Here is a 24042-nt window from a genome sequence, read left to right on the forward strand (position 1 = left end):
TCTCTTCTCTTGTCTTTCTGGGTAAGATGTGGTGACTCTCATATATATTTCTTGACTATAGGGGGCACTTGCATACATATTAGTAGCATTTTGCCGACACAATTGGATTATAGTGCTATCTGATTGGTCTCTATAAATTGACATCACCCCCTTGGTTAATGGTTTAGTGTTCTGTACCAGAATGTTTTAATATTCACTGTGGAGTCCTACATTTGTCTGTATGTCTTTTTTACACAATTTTACAATTTGTTGGCTATGTTGCCTATTAATAAAAATTAGCTTTTTAAGCTAATATGCTCTGATCTTTTTTTTTCCTGGATATATAGTGTGCTTTGGAGCGTTTTTTGTATGTATTGCATTAATTGGTGTCTAGTCCCACAACTTAATATGCTTCTGGGCTGTGTATTGTTAATAATCTTCTTTCCCCTGTAGAGAACTATATTACCAGTCCTTATCATCTTTGCTTCTGATCCTCTGGAACTCCCTCCCGGGACATGCTCTTTGTGTTGCGTACTTTATCCTGTTCAGTCCCGTTACCTTTACGAGTTATAAGTTGTGGGCATACTGCTAGGCGTCCTGTCACGGGACCCGTCTTTGATCTAGCACGATATCCCTTTGGTCACTTCTCTTCCTCTTTCAGAATCTCGCTATCTCTTTGCTTGGTCTCCTCTCACATTAGGGACACCCACACATACGACAGCACTGCTCACATTAGACCTTAGCTCTGCTTTCTACTCACCCTGGTCCCTTCCTGAAGTTCTGACAGGAAACCGTCTCTGTCCTTGTCACACAAAGCTAACATTATTAATGCAAATTACAAATCACATTACACAGTATAACATTACACTTGTTTTTCAAAGGAAAACCAAAGGAAAAAAACAATGTATGCATATACCCTAATAAAAATAAATAAGTAAAAAAGCAAGTGCATTAAATAACATAGGGTACTTAGTAAACACTATTTTGATCAAAAAAGTATAAAGCTGTCCCACCACGACAAGGTGTACCCATTTGAGACAGTAACTACACTAACGGTTAAAACCTACCTAGTGTGAATAGTAGCAGAGTCTCTGGGTCCCAAACGGACACCCAGCTTCAGAGGGACTAAATAAACTACACAGCTCAGTAGAATGGAGGCCACACCCTATTTGTACTGAATACAAAAATGCTGAAGAAAAAACAATTGCTTTTATGGCCAATGTGAACATGCTTTTACATCATGCATGTCATTCTATTCTACTTCAGTTCAGTTTTTTTGTTTTTTCTTCAGCATTTTTGGGACCCAGAGACTCTGCTACTATTCACACTAGGTAGATTATAACCGTTAGTGTAGTTACTGTTTCAAATGGGTACACCTTGTCGTGGTGGGACAGCTTTATACTTTTTTGATCAAAATAGTGTTTACTAAGTACCCTATGTTATTTAATGCACTTGCTTTTTTACTTATTTATTTTTATTAGGGTATATGCATACATTGTTTTTTTCCTTTGGTTTTGCTTGCTTTTATGGCTAATGTGAACATGCTTTTACATCATGCATGTCATTCTATTCTACTTCAGTTCAGTTTTTTTGTTTTTTCTTCAGCATTTTTGTATTCAGTACAAATAGGGTTTGGCCTCCATTCTACTGAGCTGTGTAGTTTATTTAGTCCCTCTGAAGCTGGGTGTCCGTTTGGGACCCAGAGACTCTGCTACTATTCACACTAGGTAGATTTTAACCGTTGGTGTAGTTACTGTCTCAAATGGGTACACCTTGTCGTGGTGGGACAGCTTTATACTTTTTTGATCAAAATAGTGTTTACTAAGTACCCTATGTTATTTAATGCACTTGCTTTTTTACTTATTTATTTTTATTAGGGTATATGCATACATTGTTTTTTTCCTTTGGTTTTGCTTGCTTTTATGGCCAATGTGAACATGCTTTTACATCATGCATGTCATTCTATTCTACTTCAGTTCAGTTTTTTTGTTTTTTGTTTTTCAAAGGGTAAATGTGGGCACCATGTCCATCTCCTTACAACTGCTCGCTATAAATATATAGTAACTAGGAAGAGTGTCTAAGTCACTGATGAAGCAACCCAGGACTCCTGTAGTGTTTCTTCAGTATTTTATGATTTTCTCTGTCAACCTCTATGATTGAGCTGTGATGTTCCCTCGCTATTCAGATTAAACCTAAAATGTTTGCTCCATTCCCTCCCTCAGCTTTCATACTGGCTATGGTATCTCCAGACTGGCTTTGCTTTACAATGTGATGTGACAGCTGCTAGACATTGTGGGGAAGCCCATTTAAAAATGAGGAACAAAGGAGTCTTTTATTATGGGGAAGCCCGACTGGCAACGCCTGAGGTAATGTGACCCTTTACTGGATGATGCTGTCTTCTGTAGTGTGGTAAATGGGGGCAGTTTATGCAAAGTGATCATATTATAGTAATTCACCAGGTTCAGTAAACATCAACAGAAATTTGATTTGCCTCGAGTCGGTTCTCTCACCTCTTCCCATATAGATATTGCATCAGAGAACCAACATCCATGTTTCTTATGAATCCAAAGACCCAAACAAATATGATTAAGTGGAGTCCACCCACCTTCTGTATCTGACATAGCCTGCATGAGGTGCTTGGACTCTTCCAATATAGTAATCTCCATGGACTTCTTCCCCATTCCAAGATTCCTGAGATATTTGAGAGAGAAGCGTCGGAGTGTGCGCCATCGTGATCCAACTAGACCTAAGAGCAAAAGAACTTGGTGGCATTAATGGCTGCATATATAAGACTATTTGTGGTCTAACACTTCAACTTTCTTCATGGGATAATTAGAAAATTGGATGAAAGCATATACAGCACTCCTGCATGTGGGTTCTTCCCCAAAGACAAATAATAGAGAGAACTTGGTACTTCTTTTATAGGATGCAACATCAGATCTTTATTCTGACAGCATAATATGATAGTAATCTGATAATTTGTGGATTGATGTCACAATATAGTTCTATATTTGCATCTTACAAAAGGAGTGGCAAATTCTCTAAATAATTAGAAGATCGGTCCAGTCACAACTGAGGGTCACTTCTCCCATTTATATTTTCTTAGATGGGTTAAGTTCTTTCAGATGCTAAACCTTATCATATACAGTAATAGACTTACTGATGGTCCATCATATTGGCAAGTGATGGTCTTGTTCAGATACCAGTGTTCAGTTACGGTACAATACAACTATAGTGTTGAGCTAAGATTTACAAATGTTTGGTTCTGGGGTCTCACCATAATCAAGAACAGTATGGCGTCTCAACAGGGAGGAAACATGGTGCTATGGTCTCCCAGCTAACACCCTCGCACCTCTCCAGTCCATCCTTAACTCTGCCGCCCGACTAATCCATCTCTCTCCTCGCTACTCCTCTGCTTCTCCCCTCTGCAAATCTCTTCACTGGCTCCCATTCCCTCAGCGTATCCAGTTCAAATTACTAATACTGACCTACAAGGCCATCTATAACCTTTCTCCCCCAGGTGTCTCTGAATTAATCTCCCGATACCTTCCCTCACGTAATCTCCGGTCATCCCAAGACCTCCTTCTCTCCTCCACACTTATTCGCTCCTCACCCAACCGCCTGCAAGACTTCTCCCGAATATCCCTCATCCTCTGTAATTCTTTGCCCCAACACGTCCGTCTAACAACCACATTCGGATCCTTCAGACGGAACCTGAAAACCTACCTCTTCAAGAAAGCCTACAGCCTGCAATGATCCCCACTGCCCCCCCCACTACTGGAGCTACCGCCTCACCAACACTGCTGCAACCCCCCAACCTACTGTCTCCTTCCCCACCATCCTGTAGAATGTAAGCCCGCAAGGGCAGGGTCCTCTCTCCCCTCTGTATCAGTCTGTGATTGTTTACTGTAAGTGATATCTGTAATTTGTATGTAACCCCTTCTCATGTACAGCACCATGGAACCAATGGTGCTATATAAATAAATAAATAATAATAATAATAATAATAATAATAATGTAGGGCTGAGTGGAGAGAACTGCGGGGGAAACATGAAAGAAGACTATTCATGCTATGGATCATTGGAGATCGTTCTGATCATGCACACTTCATCATTTACAGAACACATGTATAAGGCATTATAGACAGGGGAATAGTATAGAAGGGAGCACAGAACACACAGGGGGCATAGTTTAGATGGGAGGTAATATAGATGAAAAAGGGGCCATAGTATAGATAGGGGTCAGCATAGATAAGGGAAGAGTGAGGGACACACACTGAAGATGGGCATAAACTGAAGGGGGCAGTGTGGAGATAGGGACAGTGTGGGGGGAACAATGGAGAGGGGGCAGAATGGACTGGAGACTTTGTGGAAGTTATAGTTCATTAAAGGGGATGGAGGTGGGGCACGGCATTACAAACTTCACCTGAGACAGTAGAAAAGCTACAATCAACCCTGCTCCCCCAATCCTGTTCCTTTTCTCTCACCATAAAACTATGGTCCCATGTTCAGAATTTGGGCAGTAGACTGACGCGTTTCAGGTGTGCACAGACCCCCTTACTCATAGGACATGAGAGGTAGAAGGAACAAGGAACATATAAAGCCAAATCGAAGCGGTTGGACCAATTAACATAAATGAAAACTAGACGGCTGTGAAAAAAATAAAGGGCTAAACTAATCACCACACATGAACAAACCATGAAGAAAAACAAGTGAGAGGATCACTGGATATTAGATACTGAAGCAAAATAACGTAGCAAATAAATAAAGCACAATGACATTCATACAATTCAATAATTATAAAATAAATTGTTTCTATGATTCATTCCAGAAGGAAATTTTTTATTTAGCTGCAAAATCCAATCCGCCGCGCATAATGCACTTTGTTTTTGCCAATTTCCTCCTCTGACCGGACAGTCCACCCGTTCAGTACCAAGGAACGAGAGCTGAGAATTGTCACCTCTATGCGTGGCGCAAAAATGCCTGACCACACCGGAATAACCAGCATTGCTGCTATTAATAGTGATGAGCGAGAATGCTCACCACCACTCGGTACTCACCCGACCATCTCACTGCTCGAGATGCTCGGAACTCGACGAGTAATTCCGAGGTTGCTCAGCAGGAGCTCGGGTCCCCGCCCTGCATGTTTGGCGCTCTTTAGAGAGCCAATGAACATGCAGGTATTGTGTGCCACACACTGTAATGCAAAAAAGATGCCCATGAGAAATTGGATGCCAAAGATGCACATAATCGAGAAAATAGGCTCCATTAGTAACAGAAGAATTTTTTGGAGCCTGTCAATAAGGCCTGTATAACAATGACTAGATGCTCCAAACAATTTCAAAGTTACCAGTTGCTGCTGGTAAGGTGCAGGTTTGCTGGAGAAATATGGCCACCGTGTTGTTACCTGAACTGATCAGGAAAAGGGCCATGACGAATGGGAATGTACAACAGGATCAATAACAGGACGGCTATGGGAAGAACGAGATCCAGGATCCAGCCTAGAACGATTAATCATTTACCCAACACTAGTGATGAGTGAGCATGCTCGCCACTACTCGGTACTCACCCGAGCATCTTACTGCTCGAGATGCTCAAAGCTCTCCGAGTATTTCCGGGGTTGCTCGGCGGGAGCCCTGAATGTTTGGCGCTCTTTAGAGAGACAATGAACATGCAGGGTGTCACGGTCACGTGTGTCTGGACGCAGCGAGTACCGCAAGGCGAACCCATAAGACACCCATGACCCTGGATACACCGCCTCCAGTTGGGCGAATTTAAATAATAGGACGTGCAGCTGGATACACCGCCTCCAACTGGCGAATTTAGATATTACACGTATATATAAAGTAGTCTGGAAACCCCGCCTCCAGTAAGGCGAATTTAAATAATAAAGGGGAACCTGGGTAACATTAACAATGGTGGGCCCTGCAATAGGGAATAGGGAAGTGGAGACCTCCTGAACTCCCCTGAGCCAGTGTCCCTGCACTCCTAACGTTCCCTATGCCGGTTCCGCATCGGGTGATGCACAGGAACCTAAAAACCCTAGCTCGCCCTAAACCTAAACCCTCACTAGGGAATTGGTCGGTGCGGAAACTAATCCCACCACTGCACCAAACACTCATGAGGGAAAATGACAATACAGGGGAAACACCACTTAGCTTTGCTCTGTTGCGTATGCTCCTAGCAACAGAGCCCACCACCTGTATCTTCTCCTCCACCCGGATCCATCACCATAACTGGATCCTTCACCATAGTGCAGTGTTATGATTGAGTCACCGTAGGAGGCAAAAACAGAAATGCTAGCTAAGTCCAGAAAACCAGAGAGGTTGGCAGCTATCGGATTGCAGACCCCTGAACCTATCAACACAACTAGCAGTAGCCGTGGGGGGTTCCTAGGATGCCTTAGACCCCTCGATCACAGCCGGAGAATTAAATAGCCTAAAGACAGAAAGGGAAATCTAAACTGCCCCAGAGCAGACCCCAAAGCAAAAGGCAGCCCCCCACATATAATGACGGTGAAGCAAGAAGAAAGAACACAACACAGACAGAAAGATAGACTGAGCAAAGACGGGGCCCAAGCTAACTAGATAGGAAAGGACAGGAAGGCTGCTGTCTGCAATCCGTGAAAAACCCTATGAAAATAAGAGCCAACAGACTGACAGTAAAAAAGGCCTTGAAGACGCTAGGCTTCAAAAAGACTATGTCAGTACTCAGGAATATTCTGAAGACAGAGCAACAGGCAAAAGAAGAATCAGCTCACCAGAGCAGGGAATGGCAGAATCCAGAAAAGCAACGCAAACAAAAACAAAACACAAATGCTAAAAGGCAAAGCAGAAAACTTAGCTTTAGAGGAGCAGGAATCAGACTGGTTTCCTAGAAGTCCACAGAGAATTCACCCGCAGGGCAGAAGGGTGTCGGCAGCCTTATATCCAGTCCGTGACTGCACTCAGCCTGTCATCATCATTAGACTCAGGTGCCTGATAATCAGGCTCATTACCTTCCTTTACCAGAATAGGGAGTTCACCAGACCTCAGTGACGAAGGGGAAAATGAACTCACAACAGTGCAGCCTTGGAGCAGAGTCCACCACCAGTTGCAGCTGCCCAGTAACCAGAGTCCCAAAGATGAGTCCAGCTTCTGCCAAAAAGTCCAGCATGCTTGAGTCCAGTTTTCAGCAACCAAGTCCAGCATGCTGAGTGCAACTCTCACCATCGTCGCCACTCCACCAAGCCATGCAAGCACCTCCTGCTGACACCGTAAACTGCGACTCCACCACGCCATGCCAGCCCTTCCTGCAGACCACATAGCTGCCACTCATCCCCTCTGGCTGGGCTGCGCAGGACTCATGTTCAGCTCCTTCTTTAACCCAGGCTTCCTTGTGAATGACTAACACACAATATCACCAACAGTGATTGAACACACCTGGCTCTCTTTTATTGAGCCTCACACCTGATTTATAATTACGTGCACTAAACCAAAGAAACTAAAGTGCACTACCACTCACCACCACCGGGGCAACTTAGAATGAACAACACCACATGTAATAATTCTAATGGCCACCGGGGGCAATCACACCACTTTGGCACCAAGCCAAAGGAAAAGAAAAAGTTCACTTATCCATTTAATCTGTCAGATCCACGCTGGATCATGACACAGGGATTGTCTGCCACACACTGTAATGCCGGAGCCATGTTGGTTGTGGCATTACAGTGATTGGCTGCCCACACAGCATCATCAGGTCTATATCAGACCTGCCATCGCCATGCTCATCACAGTCTGCTCTTGTATTAGGCAGTGTTGGGAGAGTTGCTACTGAACTAGGGTGAGATTTGCTTGGTTCTTACTTATTGTGGGCAGAGTTGGACTGGCCCACCAGAGAACCAGAAGAATCCTCCGGTGGGCCCTGGCTTCTTCTTCAGGAGATTTCATAGTGCAAACCTTGAGTGGGCCCTCAGAATCAAAGGTGGGCCCTCAGAATCAAATTCTCTGGTGGGCCCAATGTTCTTCAGTCTGACACTGATTGTGGGTATACCGAATATTATACACATACTGTGGGGAAAAAAGTATTTAGTCAGCCACCAATTGTGCAAGTTCTGCCACTTACAAAGATGAGAGAGGCTTGTAATTGACATCATAGGTAGACCTATTTTGTTATGTATCCTTTGTTGGCAATGACAGAGGTGAAACGTTTTCTGTAAGTCTTCACAAGGTTGCCACACACTGTTGGTGGTATGTTGGCCCATTCCTCCATGCAGATCTCCTCTAGAGCAGTGATGTTTTGGGCCTGTCGCTGGGCAACACGGACTTTCAATTGGAAAGAGGTTTGCACTCAAAATCTCACGATACATGGCCCCATTCATTCATTCATTCATGTACACGGATTAGTCGTCAATTGGGAATTGGTGTGAGTTGCTGAAATGTGGATTGCTGAGTGCTTTATTACCTGTTCAATTTTTGGGGGGCTTTTTTAACCTATTTTTTCTCTCTACAGGATTAATCTCTTATTTTACTATCTGTGTGTTTAAGGGTTAACTATATTGCATTTAAGTCTTGAGGTGTAGCTATATTCACAAGGGGTTAATTAAGGGTGGGGGTTCCTAAATAAAGGTTTATAAGAGGCGGCTTGTTGGGGTGTGGGGAGGAGGACTCCCAGACAGTGAAAGGACAGGTACCCAGGGGACCGCCATCAGGGTTCCTGAGGGAACCATACTAGGAGGACAGTAAAAGGGAAAAACTTGACTGAAGTTGTCAGGGAAACAGGGGGCGGGGCAAACTTAAAAGGAGCAGGGGGCGCGCTGAAGTGGCAGTTGACAGAGAGCAGGACAACAGACAGGAAGCCGTGTGAGACAGAGAGGACCGAGAGAGCAGACGGTGTGTTGTGGAGAGACCGACAGGGGCCTGTGAAAGGAAAGCTGCGGACTCACTGACTAGTGACATGTGAGAGACTTGCACCGGCGGCCGCTCCCCTCATACGGTCCCATACAGCGACTCCCGCTGCTTCCCACCCTGTTGTGACAAGGCAGCTACCTCGGGCGACAGCTGCGACGACAGACCATTCCTTTACAGCGGTCAGGACACTGCCCCCCTGCCTTCTCCCACAGCTGCGGCCCTGTCATCACCGGCCCCAGAGGGCGCCACCTCGCTACAGGCGATAGTAGAGGCCCCCGTCCAGTTTGCTAAGGGACCCTGAGCTGAGGTTGGTGAACGGTTATATTTAGAGACTGCGTCATCACCGCACCCCAACAGCACCATTTCTTCAGGGCCTGTTGCGCCCCACCGGCATCGCTTCTTCAGGGCCTTTTGCGCCCCACGACACCATTTCTTCAGGGCCTGTTGCGCCCCACCAGCATCGCTTATTTAGGGCCTGTTGAGCCCCACCGACACCGTTTCTTCAGGGCCTGTTGCGCCCCACCGGCACAGTTTCTTCAGGGCCTGTTGAGCCCCACCGTCATCGTTTCTTCAGGGCCTGTTGCACCCCACCGGCATCGTTTCTTCAGGGCCTGTTGCGCCCCACCGGCATCGTTTCTTCAGGGCCTGTTGCACCCCACCGGCATCGTTTCTTCAGGGCCTGTTGCGCCCCACCGGCATCGTTTCTTCAAGGGCCTGTCGAGCCCAGTTTCATCCCAGAGTATCGAGGCGTCAAGGCAGCCGCATCAGCGACCTCTACGCGGCCACGCCTGTGATCTTGACAGACCCCTGGAAGGATAAGTGTACTATAGGAGGTAAGGACCCCCAATTTGGTCATACGTGGCCTATAGCACCCGGGCCAACCGGGTTAGTCGCATTTACCACAAGAAAGTATTGTTAGGTTTGTTGAGTCCCTGCGTGGACTGATGTTTTGTTCATACTTTTTGTTTGCTCAATATAGCCCCAGCGGCTACAGTATATAAAAGTTATTTTCACAAACCACACCCAGTCTCGTGTCTCATCACTGCATCCTGCAAACCTGCTAGAACCTTACAGGGGCTCAAGTCCTTTTGGAAGTGCATTGAGCAGCAGGGTGGTGTGCTGGTGAAGGGAAAAAAAATCTCTTTAAAGAGGATTTGTCACCCTATTTTTCGACTATCAGCTGCCAGCACCGCCATCAGGGGCTTATCTACAGCATTCTGTAATGCATTCTGTAATGCTGTAGATAAGCCCCCAATGTAGCCTGAAAGATAAGAAAAAAGAGTTACTCACCCCAGCGTTCGGTCCAGTCCAATGGGTGTCGCCATCCAGTCCGGCGCCTACCATCTTCGTACGATAATGTGCTCCTCCTTGCTTCTCCCTCGGCTCCTCCCCAGGTGTACTTTATCTGCCCTATTGAGGACAGAGCAGAGTACTGCATTGCGCAAGCACCAGAGCTCTCTGACCTTTCCTGGCTTCTGCGCACTGTAGTAATTTACACTGCCCTCAACAGGGCAGATAAAGTACGCCTGCGCAGAAGCCGATGGAGAAGCAAGAAGGAAGACGTCATTGTATGACGATGGGAGGCGCCGGACTTGACCGCGACACCCACCGCACCCGACTCCGCCCCCCCCCGGTGAGTATAATGTAACGTGTTTTTCTTATCTTTCAGGTTTAGATTATATTTACTGGGAGGTGGTCTGGTCTTGGTCCAATGGGTGTTGCGGTCTGGCGCCTCCCCTCTTCTAATGGTGATGTCTTCTTTTTTGCTGCCTGTCGCAGGCGCCAGACTTCTCCTGGCGCTTGTGCACTACAGGACTCTGCTCTGCCCACAACAGAGCAGAGCAGTGCGCCTGAGCAGGAGCCACGACAAGCAGCAAAGAAGAGGACGTCTCCGTTAGAAGATGGGAGGCGCCGGACAGGACGGCGACACCCATAGAACTGGACCGCCCCTGGGTGAGTATAATCTAACTCTTTTTTCTTATCTTTCAGGTTACATCGGGGGCTTAGCTACAACATTACAGAATGCTGTAGATAAGCCCCTGATGTCAGTGCCGGCAGCTGATAGGCGAAAAATAGGGTGACAAATTCCCTTTAAATCTTCTGCCTGAGAGAGTGTGAGCAAGCTGACTGTGCCCGGAGTGTAAGTGCGAACGGTGGTAAGTATGTGACTTGTGATTCAGTGACTTTGGATTCAGGGAGTTTCCAAGGGAGAAATTACTGAATTTCTGTTATATTTTATTAATACTTTTTATTTATTTTTACTTATCTTTTCTGTCTGGTGCAATCCCCATTAGGAATGTGCTCCACTATTGCCAATGCCATCCAGTGTACATCCTGCCGCATGTATGCAATCCTTGACGTGCTGGTCAAGGGTGCATACTGCTGTGCGAGATGTGAGCACATTGTGCATTTGGAAGCCCAGATACTGGATCTAAATGTGCAGCTGGCAACACTGAGATCCATAGACAATATGGAAAGGAGTCTTCTGCTCACTGAGCAGACGCTCAATGGGATAGATGAGGGGGGGGATGCTAGGTTGGAGCTGCAGGACAATGGAGCAGCTAGCTGGGTGACAGTTAGAAGGCGGGGTAGAGGGAAAAGCACCAGGGAGGCTAGTCCTGATCTGGCACACCCCAATAAGTTTGCTAAGTTGGCGGATGAGGGGAGTGTTAGTGCAGGAGTAGCACTGCTGCAGCAAGGCATGTCCTCTGAATGCCGGAGGAGTGTCTGCTCCAGTAAGGGGGGAAATAGGAGCGCAGGGCAGGCCAGACAGGTGCTGGTAGTGGGGGACTCAATTATTAGGGGAACAGATAGGGCAATCTATCATAAGGACAGGGATCGTCGGACAGTGTGCTGCCTACCTGGCGCTCGAGTCCGACACATCGCTGATCGGGCTGACAGATTACTGGGAGGGGCTGGTGAGGATCCAGCGGTCATGGTGCACATTGGCACAAATGACAAAGTTAGAGGTACAGCCTGGATGCCTTTCTTGAAAAGTATAATATTACAGGTTATATACACTAGTTTCCTTGATAGGGCGTTGATCAAGGGAGCTAGTCTGATTGCCGTATGTGGAGTCGAGAAGGAAATTTTTCCCCAATGTGAAGTTTACTGTTTGCCACATGGGTTTTTTTTGCCTTCCTCTGGATCAACATGTTAGGGCAAGTTAGGATAGGATATGGGTTGAACTAGATGGACTTAAAGTCTTCCTTCAACCTTAATTACTATGTAGTTCTCTACCTGTTCCCTCACACCATTTATATCTGTCTATGTTCCATCCTTCCCAAACCAGTTCCTGCACCTCCAGTGACAACAGCCCCTACCTGTTCACATATCCTACTCGCCCCAGTACGTGTCTCTGTCCTGTCACTACCGAGTCAGTTCCTACCTGCCAGTGCCTCAGCCGTGCCCGATAGAGTACCCATCGTGTCAGTTTGTACTAGACCAGACCGCACCTGCTTGCAGTATCCAGTCCCTCAGTGTGATCAGCAGCCACAGCCAGACACCACCCTGGAGTGGCACCTGGCAGCTACCTGCCGCACAAGCCTAACCACACCATCAGAGGCTCCAGTGAACACCGAGGTAGCTACTTAGTTACGCCCCTTCCAGGGTAGTCTGGTTTGTGGTCCAGTGGGGATACACCCCCATGCTCACGCCAACCAGTCATGGCGTGAGTGTAACAACCACTTTGGCATTTTTCATCACTCCTGGTTTTGGCTTATAAATACTGATGTGAAATATTGACCAAATACTTAACATCTGAACGTGGCCTAAAGCTGTTTTACTAAAAGAGAAACTGCAGCTTCATCCCCCTCCTTCCCATCTCATATTTATTTACTGACTAAAGAGGTTAAAAGAGAATCTGATAGACTTGTTCTAAAATATATAATGTATAAATCTCACTGTATCCTTCGGATGAGACTTGCAGCACCGGGATGTAGGGGCGTGCACTGAACTCCTCTGCATGATTTACCAGGGCGTCTTTCATCGCCTCATAACCGCACAAGACGATGACAGGTTCTGACATTTTCCAAATGGTGAACACTGAGCCGTATTTCTGGATAAGCTGATGGAGAAAAAAAATTGAGAAAGCATCAGATCTGAAAAGTTAATTTTCTAAATCTCTTTACCATAAAACAAATCATTTGAAATATAGTCACATCCTGATATGCAGTCATACATGAATGTAGGTAGGGCAGGTCTTAGGAGCGGCTCTATAACCACCATACATGGCGTCACACACAATAGTGGTGTCCGGAAAAGAGACGTTATCATCTATCCATAACATACCGTAGGTGACAACTTACCACCATACATGGCTTCACACACTATAGTGGTGTCCGGAAAAGAGAAGTTATCATCTATCCATAACATACCGTAGGTGATAACTTACCACCATACATGGCGTCACACACAATAGTGGTGTCCGGAAAAGAGAAGTTATCATCTATCCATAACATACCGTAGGTGATAACTTAGTGCTCAGTAGTGATGAGCAAATTTGTTTGGAAAACGATGGCCAAACATAAATTCGGCATGAATATGGCACATTAGGGTTTGTGATTGGAAACATAAGCAAAATTTTACAAAATCGGGAAAAATAGGTAACATTTGGTAAAAGTGCGGGAAAATATTTGCGCTGCCACAAAAGTATTTTCAGCACTTTAGCAATGATAATGGTGGTGTATCCTGTGCATTTGACACATGTTTGACGAGGGGAAGGGGGTTTGCAGAGCGCTGAGGCGTGGCGTTCTTGTTCATTTTTTTCTTAAGTTTATGTGTGCACATTGCAGCTAGCCAATCAGGGCGCAGGAAACATCTGCAATGTCCTGACACTACAGCTTGTAGGACAAATACCACTGCACCATGACCAGACACCATATTACCACCATATAGTAACCTATAATACCACATACACGGAACAAATACCACCATACCATGTCCAGACCACATATTACCACCATAGTGATCGAATAATATCACATATAAGGGACAAATACCACCGCACTATGACCAGACCACATATTAACACCAAATGATGACCAATAATTCCACATTCAAGGAACAAATACCACCACACCATAACCAGACCACATATTACCACCACATAGTGACCAAACAATAGCCCATACAAGAAACAAATACCATGGCCGGACAACATATTACTACCACATAGCGACTGAATTCTACAATACTGATCAGTAATAAAAAAAACACAATACTAATATCACCATGAGTGCCATTATACACAGGAGATCTGTAAGTAGTATGCAGTGTCTGTGTACAAGTAATACAGTGAATACCAGTGACATTATACACAAGAGCTCTGTATATAGTATATAGTGTAAAGGTAATACAGTGATCACTGTGACATTGTACACAGGACCATTGTATATAGTATACAGTGTATGGTGTCAGTGTACAGGCAACACACTGACTCACCAGTGATGTCTATAGGTGAAGTCCTTCGTCTTCGATTTTCATCTTCATCCAGAACAGACCGCAATCACTTCTTCCAGCCAGGGCTCATCTCTGCAGGAAATAGCACAGTTATCTAGAGCTCCACTTGCAGAACACATTACTTATTTTTTTCCCAAATTCTAAACTACACCAGATGAAGAAAAAAAGGCAGCAGTGTTTCTCTGCAAAGTAACAGAAAAGCCTCCCCCATTTAAAAGAGTATCATCAAAAAATAAAATAAATACATCACTGCAGTAATAATATCCCCCATCCTGGCCCCCCCGTGTGTCTCATTCTTGGCTCCAGCCATATGTTCTCCCATCCTGCCTCCATGTGATGTCCCATCATGCCCCATATGATCTCCCCATCCTGCCCCATCTGTCCCATGATCCTGCCCCATCTGTCCCATGATCCTGCCTGATCTGTCTCCATCCTTCCCCATGATCCTGCACAATCTGTCTCCATCCTGCCCCATATTCCTGGTCCATCTGTCTCCATTCTGCCCTCTGTGTCTCTAATCCTGCCTCCATGTCTCCATTCTGCCCCGTTTCTCCCATCCTGCCCCATCTCCATCCTGCCTCTGTGTCTCCATCCTGCCTCTGTGTCTCCATCCTGCCTCTGTGTCTCTATCCTGCCCCGTGTCTCCAATCCTGCTCCCTTGTCTCCATTCTGCCCCCATGTCTCCCATGTCTCCCATCCTGCCTTCGTGTCTCCATTCTTCTCCTTATCTCCATCCTGGCCCCGTGTCTCCATCCTGCCCCCATGTCTCCAATACTGCCCCTGTGTCTCCCATCCCGCCCCTGTGTCTCCATTCTGCCCCAGGCAACATACTTATTGTGGCTTACCGCTTTCAATAAAAATAATTAAAAAAAAACTTTCTCCTTACCTGGCTATGCTCCTGCGGCGATGATCTCTCCAAGAGTTTCAAGAGTGCACTCATCGGCGAATGACAATGATGTTATACGCTGGCGACGTGCGTGTTGATGTCAGCTGCCAGCCTTCGATTGGCTGACAGCTTTAACTATTGCTGTGTGGGCCTGCACGGGCCCGCAAGGCAATAGAGTAACTGAACCTGCGTCTCGGACGCACGTTCAGTTACTGCACTGGCAGAATCCTGCGGCTGGGGCCCGATGCGGGCCCCCTCTGCTGATCCAGCCCCATATGCCAGTCAGGGCAGTAATGCCCTTATGGCGGCCCTGCATAAAGGCCTCATTCACACTAAAACAATTATTTTTTCTGTGAATAATACAATATAGCATGGCATATTTTAACTTTGAATATACTGTCGCTGAAATTCAACTGTTTGCAGAGGTGGTGCAGAGTTTAAAATCTAATTTTTTTGTTGCTAATACTGTGCTACTACCACACTATCTAAGCAACATGAATGGGAAAAAGCAAGGCCATGGTGGAAGGGGAATTAGGCTTGGTGTTCAAGTTGTACGTGGGGTAGGTGGTAATGTTTGTGAAAGCACTGGTGAAGCAACGTCATGTCCTATGCAAAGACAACTGACAGCTTATATTACTGGACAGTCTACACCGCTACCTTTCTTTGGCAGACGGACAGAGGTATGCCTTGTCGATTATGCCCAGAAAGAGCATGTACTTGAGTGGATGGCAAGTGCAGCTTCTAGTGACCTCTCCTCCTTTTCCTCCACCTCAACATAACACCCAGTACAGTCCACAGAGGTGGCACCAATATTCCCCTTGCTTCCCCCCACATCCCAACTATCCAACTGTTCAACTGTATGGAACCACAAATGGGTAAGTCTGAAGAGCTGTTCACACATTCTATGCCATGTTCTTCAGAAGTGTACTCAAAAGCTTTGCAGAGTCAAGAGGAGGAAATCTGCACCGATGCCCACATTTTTTTTAGCTTGGATCCAGGACAGGACGAAGTATGGTCCAAATAGTGTCCTGACCCTTGTCATCAGACGTTAACCCCTGGGGGGAGGTGATCCTTATGAGACTCAGATATTTGAGGCTCACACGGACTGTACTGTGCTGTCAGGGCAAGAAGAGGAGGAGTGTGACTCCAAGGGCGAGGAATGTGATAACACAGATGATGATGAGGTGTTAGATCCCAGTTGGCATGAACATAGAGGCAAACAGCTAAGTAGATCATCTGAGAAGGTAGATGAGAATAATTATTTGGTATGGAGAAATATATGGGGCTCATTATTCTGTATGGCACACTATGTGGTGGCCATAACACTGTATGTATTAATATACTGTCCTGTTTTTGAGCTATTGTACAATTTAAAATAGATCAGTCATGTCTAGTGTTGAGCGATACAATCTGATATCGTGAAATATCGGATCGGATTGGATCGGACCGATACCCAAAAAGTATCGGGTATCGCCGATTCTGATACCGGAAGCCAATGCAAGTCAATGGGACAGCAATATCGGAATTTAAAACCCTTTCTGTCCTTGTAAGTTAATTCTACATGAAGAAAAACAACTAAGAATAATGTAGAATGTATTGAATGTATTGGGGGAGGTGGAGGAGACATTAAAGGCATAGAGGTTTAGCCCAATCAAATGGAATAGCAGGAATAAATTATTTTATTTTTTAAAGACGTTCGGAGTTACAAAGATATTGACTATGTTAACCTTTTTTATATTTTGTCAGATATGTATGTTTCACTACTTCCATGCTCTTTACCTTCTTTTTCTCTTCTCCCACACTTTCTCCTTCATGATCCGCAGCAGCAGCATCTTTTTCATTAACTTCTTCTTCACCTTATTCATCTTCTTCTTCTTCACCTTCTTCCTATTATTCTTTTTTTACATTCTTCATATTCTTCTTATTCAACTACTATTCTTCTTCATATTCTACTTCTTCATCTTCTTCCTATTCTTCTTCTTCTTCATCATATTCTTATTTGTGACAGTCATTCCTGTAGTTGTTATCTATAAAAGTTGAAAATTACACCTTCCGTTTTGCCTGTCACAAAAGATTTACAACAGGATTTGTCCGCGTTCAGTTTGGCCTGCAGCAGCAGGCCTTTTCCAGGGGCACCATGAGGAGGAACGGACTCACCCCCATACACTGCTTAGTCTTCTTCTGCTTATAAATTAGATAATATCTTTTGCTCTGATTTTTAGTCTTATGGTTAATGTTCTTCTGCTTTTTGTTCTTCTGCTTCTTGGTCTTCTGCTTCTTGGTCTTCTGTCTCTTGTTGTTCTGTATCTTGGTGGTTGTCTTCATGTTCTTTGTCCTCTTGGTCATCTTCTTCAGGGTCATCTTTTTGGTTTTCTTCGGGGTGGTCTTCAGGGTCATCATTTTCGTGGTCGTCGTCTTCTTCGGGGTGGTCTTCAGGGTCGTCGTCTTCAGGGTCGTCGTCAGGGAGATCCAGAGTGATAACGAAAAACCATTTCCAAAAGCTTGACTTCGAAATGTAGCAGAAAGTACAAGAAGGCTGAGGAACTGCCGAGAACCAGCTGACGGTGCTGGAACCCGGATGGGTAGCAGAAGCTGCAAGAGCCAATGGAACTAGCGAGGACCAGCTGACGGTGCTGGAACCCGGAGGGGCAGCAGAAGGAACAAGAGCCAATGGCACTACCGAGGACCAGCTGACGGTGCTGGAATCTGTTTACTAAGCAGGAGGTACCTGTGCTAGAAAGCACTACCAAGGACCAGCAGACGTTGCTGGAACTCGGATACCGAGAAGGGGGCACCTAAGTCAAAGGCACTGCCGAGAACCAGCTGACGGTGCTGGAACCCGGATGGGTAGCAGAAGGTACCCATGAAAAACAAAGTTGCATGGCCGCGAGCCGGCCGCAGTTACCGAAACCCACAGTCCTACAGGGGGTGCTTGTCCTATTGGCACTACGGAACCACCCTTTGTTGCCAGATCCCGCAGCCCACATAGGAAACCCATAAACTGCAGGCACCATAGACTCGGCTAACCCGACCGCAACACGACAGGACAACGTATTGGTGGCAAAGTGACATTGACACTACCCGGAAACAGCAGGCGTGCTGGAACCAGACTGGTCAGGAGGGAGTACCCATGCCAAAGACACTGCCGAGAACTAGTAGTGGGAATGTGGACAGAGCAGGAGACATTGCCGGACACACATCAGGGGATCAGCTGACGTTACTGAACCCCAGTAACACAGGAACAAGAGTTGATTGTGCGGACGGCACTTCTTAGCAGAAAATGGCGGTGTTGGAGGCCAGGGTAAATACTAGAGACAGAGTGGAGACAGAGGCCTAATTGGAGCAAGTTTTATATCTGATGTAGTGTGAATGTGGACAGAGCAGGAGACATTGCCGGACACACAGCAGGGGAGCAGCTGGCATTACTGAACCCCACTAACACTGGAGCATGCGTTTTTCTCTGTGCAGACAGCACTTCTGAGCAACAACTGGCGGTGTTGAAGCCCAGGGTCAATCAGGGTTTAGGCTTAGGCCTAATTGGAGCAAGTTTTATATCTGATGTAGTTTGAATGTGGAGGCAGCAGGAGACATTGCCGGACACACAGCATGGGACCAGCTGACGTTACTGAACCCCACTAACACAGGAGCCAGTGTTTTTCTCTGTGCAGACAGCACTTCTGAGCAATAACTGGCGATGTTGGAGCCCAGGGTCAATCAGGGTTTACATAACAACAAACAAGAAAAAAGGTCCTCCAATTAAGATAAAAGATCATATTTTTATTAGGACACATTACATGGAATAAAACAGAGTTGGCAGACCATACATGAAATGACAGTGAAACACACAGCCTCTGGGTGAAAAAACATTTGCTCATAAATGAAGTAAAATACGGTTTTACATATAACTGTATAATCTGGCAACAAACAGTAATAAGTATCTCTCACAGAGCACATGAAAATTACATGTACACAAATATGTTGTTGGAAAAAAGTTTTTTATATAGCATATATTAATCTTCGGACATTGCTGGTTTCTCACATTTAATTCTCCTTTTATGAGGAAACTAATCCATAATAGAAAGTTATAAAAAAAATTAATTGATTTTATAAGAAGAAGACAAATGTGAGAAATACATCTCATGCATCAAAAAGCTACATACATAAGTACTCTTGATGACATTAGTTTCTCACATTAAATCCCTCTTCCATAAGGATGCAAAATGCTAATCAAAATATATATATAAATGCATTAGGAGAGGGGTAAATGTGAAAAAAATATATATACCTCATGGCTCCAATAATGGCACATTAATGAAAATTGTTACCAGAAAAAGGATCACCCAGGGTCCCCCTGACACGCGTTTCGATGAGATATCTTCCTCAGAAGGGGTGCTGAACCTCCCATTTCAGTTGGTCACCTTTTTATAATCATACAAACAAGTAATGCCAATCACCTGTGAAAGGATCCACCCCCAAGCGTCATCACGGAACCATTATGTACTGGAAGTGTGCTCCCATAAATAGTCATCGTCGCGCCGTCAGCGTGACTACCAGGAGTGCACCTTCATAATAGTCCCGGTGTCCGCGCTCTCATGTCAAAAGACACCGGAAGTACCCACGCCATCTTAGTTCCCTGAGATCGGGAAGTGTATTTTGTTGACTTGGGGATGCGACGTCACCAAACACGTCACTCTCTCCACCCTGACGAGTGTCTTTTGACATGAGAGCGCGGACACCGGGACTATTATGAAGGTGCACTCCTGGTAGTCACGCTGACGGCGCGACGATGACTATTTATGGGAGCACACTTCCGGTACATAATGGTTCCGTGATGACGCTTGGGGGTGGATCCTTTCACAGGTGATTGGCATTACTTGTTTGTATGATTATAAAAAGGTGACCAACTGAAATGGGAGGTTCAGCACCCCTTCTGAGGAAGATATCTCATCGAAACGCGTGTCAGGGGGACCCTGGGTGATCCTTTTTCTGGTAACAATTTTCATTAATGTGCCATTATTGGAGCCATGAGTTATATACATTTTTTCACATTTACCCCTCTCCTAATGCATTTATATATATATTTTGATTAGCATTTTGCATCCCTATGGAAGAGGGATTTAATGTGAGAAACTAATGTCATCTAGAGTACTTATGTATGTAGCTTTTTGATGCATGAGATGTATTTCTCACATTTGTCTTCTTCTTATAAAATCAATTAATATTTTTTTATAACTTTCTATTATGGATTAGTTTCCTCATAAAAGGAAAATTAAATGTGAGAAACCAGCAATGTCTGAAGATTAATATATGCTATATAAAAAACTTTTTTCCAACAACATATTTGTGTACATGTAATTTTCATGTGCTCTGTGAGAGATACTTATTACTGTTTGTTGCCAGATTATACATTTATATGTAAAACCGTATTTTACTTCATTTATGAGCAAATGTTTTTTCACCCAGAGGCTGTGTGTTTCACTGTCATTTCATGTATGGTCTGCCAACTCTGTTTTAATCCATGTAATGTGTCCTAATAAAAATATGATATTTTATCTTAATTGGAGGACCTTTTTTCTTGTTTGTTATGTAATTTCACGGTCCTCCGTGTTATAATTTTTCATTTGTGAGTGGCTATTCAATCAGGGTTTAGGCTGAGGCCTAATTGGAGCAAGTTTTATATCTGATGTAGTTTGAATGTGGAGGCAGCAGGAGACTTTGCCGGACACACAGCATGGGAGTAGCTGGCATTACTGAACCCCACTAACACAGGAGCTAGTGTTTTTCTCTGTGCAGACGGCACTTCTCAGCAACAGCTGGCGGTGTTGGAGCCCAGGTTCAATCAGGGTTTAGGCTGAGGCCTAATTGGAGCAAGTTTTATATCTGATGTAGTTTGAATGTGGATGGAGCAGGAGACTTTGCCGTCCACACAGCAGGGGAGCAGCTGGCGTTACTGAACCCCACTTACACAGGACCTAGTGTTTTTCTCTGTGCAGACGGCACTTCTGAGCAACAACTGGCGATGTTGGAGCCCAGGGTCAATCAGGGTTTAGGCTGAGGCCTAATTGGAGCAAGTTTTATATCTGATGTAGTTAGAATGTGGAGGCAGCAGGAGACTTTGCCGGACACACAGCAAGGGAGCAGCTGGCGTTACTGAACCCCACAAACACAGGAGCTAGTGTTTTTCTCTGTGCAGACGGCACTTCTGAGCAACAACTGTGGGTGTTGGAGCCCAGGGATTACAGTTCAGGTGGTAGAAACATGAACACAACAGGAGACCTGGATACTGTTGCCAAGCAATTATTTAATCTGGAAGAGGACTGGCAAATTCCGGCGAGATCCAGACCTTGTTAATTTTCAGAAAAGTAAGCCGGTCAACGTTATCGGAGGATAGTCGTGTGCGCCGGTCTGTTAGTACACCGCCTGCGGCACTAAAGACGCGTTCCGATAATACACTAGCAGCAGGGCAAGCCAGAACCTCCAATGCATACTGGCTAAGCTCTGGCCATGTATCCAGCTTAGAGACCCAAAACTTGAAGGGGGAAGAGCCATCTGGGAGTACACTGAGAGGGCAAGACATGTAGTCTGTCACCATCTGACGGAAACGTTGCCTCCTGCTGACTGGAGCCGTCTGTGATGGTGTAGACATTTGTGGCGCGCGCACAAAACTTTGCCACATTTGGGCCATACTGGTCTTGCCTTGTGCTGAGGCGCTGCCTCTGCTCCCTCCTTGTGCAGAGCTTCCTCCACTGCCTCGACGCACAGAGCTGCTTTGTAAAGCACTAGCAGCACTGCTGTCGGGTGGAATGGAGAACATGATGGAATGCACCAGTGTGTCTTGGTTCTCCCACATTTTACGCTCCTGGTTCAACGGTGTTATGAGGCTTTGTAAGTTGTCCCGGTAGTGAGTATCTAGGAGGGTGTACATCCAATAATCAGCCGTGTTGAGAATGTGGGCAATGCGGCGGTCATTTTTCAGGCACTGCAGCATGAAATCAACCATGTGCTGCAGACTCCCAACTGCCAAGAAACGCTGTCCCCTGCTTGAGGCGTCATCTCTGCCTGCTCTGCATCACCCCACCGTCCGCTCTACATACTGACTACTAGAGCATTGTGTACCTCCCTCCTGTGGAGAGATGTCTTCCTCCTCCATTGACTCCTCCTCATCCTCCTCACAAAGTGTCCTATGCCTAGGCCTTTGTGAGGAACCACACTGCGCAGACTGTCCAGAAGCAGATGGCATTTGGGACTCCTCATCCTCCACCTCTTCCAAAACCTCCTCCCTTAGTGCTTGCAGTGTTTTTTGAAGCAGGCAGATAAGGGGGACAGTCATGCTGACTATTGCATCATCTGCACTCGCCATCCGTGTGGAATCATTGAAGGCACGCAAAACGAGGCAGATGTCCTTCATAGAGGCCCACTTAGTGGTGCTGAAGTGTGACCGGCGCACAGTGTGACTTGTTTGCGCCTGATGCAGCTGGTACTCCATTACTGCTGCCTGCTGCTCACACAACCGCTCCAACATATGTAACGTTGAATTCCACCTGGTGGGTAGGTCACATATGATGTGATGTTCCGGAAGGCAGAATCGGCGCTGCAGAGCTGCAATGCGCGATCTTGCCATGATGGAATGCCGCAAGTGAGCGCACTCTATGCGGACCTTGTGCAGCAGTGCATCAAGATCCGGATAGTCCCTCAGAAATCTCTGCACGATCAAGTTGAGCACATGTGCCAGACATGGGATGTGAGTGAGGTTGCCTAGGCCCAGAGCTGCCACCAGATTTCGGCCATTGTCACACACTAACAAGCCCTCCTGGAGATTCGCTGGCACAAACCACACGTTGCTCTCCTGCTTGATGGCATTCCAGAGCTCCTGCGCTGTGTGGCTTCGATTCCCCAAAGAAATTAATTTCAGTACGGCCTGTTGACGTTTGGCCACGGCTGTGCTCATATCGGTCGTAACAGGCTCCTTCAGCGCTGATTCTGAGGAACTGGAGTATGAGGAGGAGTCAATGTGTACAGACTGGATTCCTGCAATCCTTGGAGTTGGCAGAACACGTACAGCGCCACTCTCAAGATCTGTACCCGGCTCCACAACATTGACCCAATGGGCAGTGAGGGAAAGGTATCGTCCCTGTCCATGGTGGCTGGTCCACGCATCGGTGGTCAGGTGGACCTTGCTACTGACGGCGTTTAGAAGCGCATGTTTAATTTTTCCCTCCACATGCTTTTGCGGGGCAGGGACGGCTTGCCTGCTGAAATAAAAGCGGCTGGGCACGGTGTATTGTGGGACTGCCAATGCCATGAAGTTACGGAAGGTGTCAATCTCCACCAGCCTGAATGAGAGCATTTCAAGGGCCAGTAGTTTTGCAATGCCAGCATTCAGAGCCTGTGCTCGGTGATGGTTTGCTGAGTATTGCCACCTTTTCTCCCATGCCTGTGCTACCGATGGCTGTAGAGTGGCCTGGGAGTGTGAGGATGACAGGGAACGTGGTGCTGTGGGTGGAATGTCACTGAGTCTCTGGACAACAGTGCCAGAGGTTCTTCCATGGCGATCCTGTGAGGAAGTGAAACTAGCTGTGTGTGAGCTGGAGGAAGAGGCTACAACACGAGCTGAAGAGGTGGTAGGTGGTGCTGTAGGTTGGCCTACGTCTTCAGTGTGTCTTTGTAACTCCACCACATGCTTGGTCCGCACATGTTTCCACATATTTGTGGTATTCAGGTTGCTGACACTTTTCCCTCTTTTGACTTTATGATTACACAGCTTGCATTTGACAAATCAAATGTCATCTGCAACTGTGTCAAAAAAGGACCACACACTGCAAGTCCTGGG

At 45.9% G+C, this 24042-nt stretch overlaps 1 protein-coding gene across 2 annotated transcripts in view; it reads right to left on the reverse strand.

Moving 5' to 3' along the window:
• The window catches only part of LOC141047908 (cytochrome P450 2C20-like), a 277427-nt gene that overhangs the window by 245111 nt on the left and 8274 nt on the right, over nucleotides 1-24042 (reverse strand). For both annotated transcript variants that reach the window (XM_073543228.1, XM_073543229.1), the window contains exons 3-4: nucleotides 12770-12932; nucleotides 2585-2725 (exon numbers count right to left, since the gene is read on the reverse strand). In XM_073543228.1, the coding sequence (XP_073399329.1) occupies nucleotides 2585-2725; nucleotides 12770-12932 (304 nt within the window). The remainder of the gene's footprint in view (nucleotides 1-2584; nucleotides 2726-12769; nucleotides 12933-24042) is intronic.

The sequence above is a fragment of the Dendrobates tinctorius genome, unplaced genomic scaffold, assembly GCF_039654945.1.
Source record: "Dendrobates tinctorius isolate UK_male_01 unplaced genomic scaffold, ASM3965494v1 ptg000130l, whole genome shotgun sequence".
Lineage (NCBI taxonomy): Eukaryota > Metazoa > Chordata > Amphibia > Anura > Dendrobatidae > Dendrobates > Dendrobates tinctorius.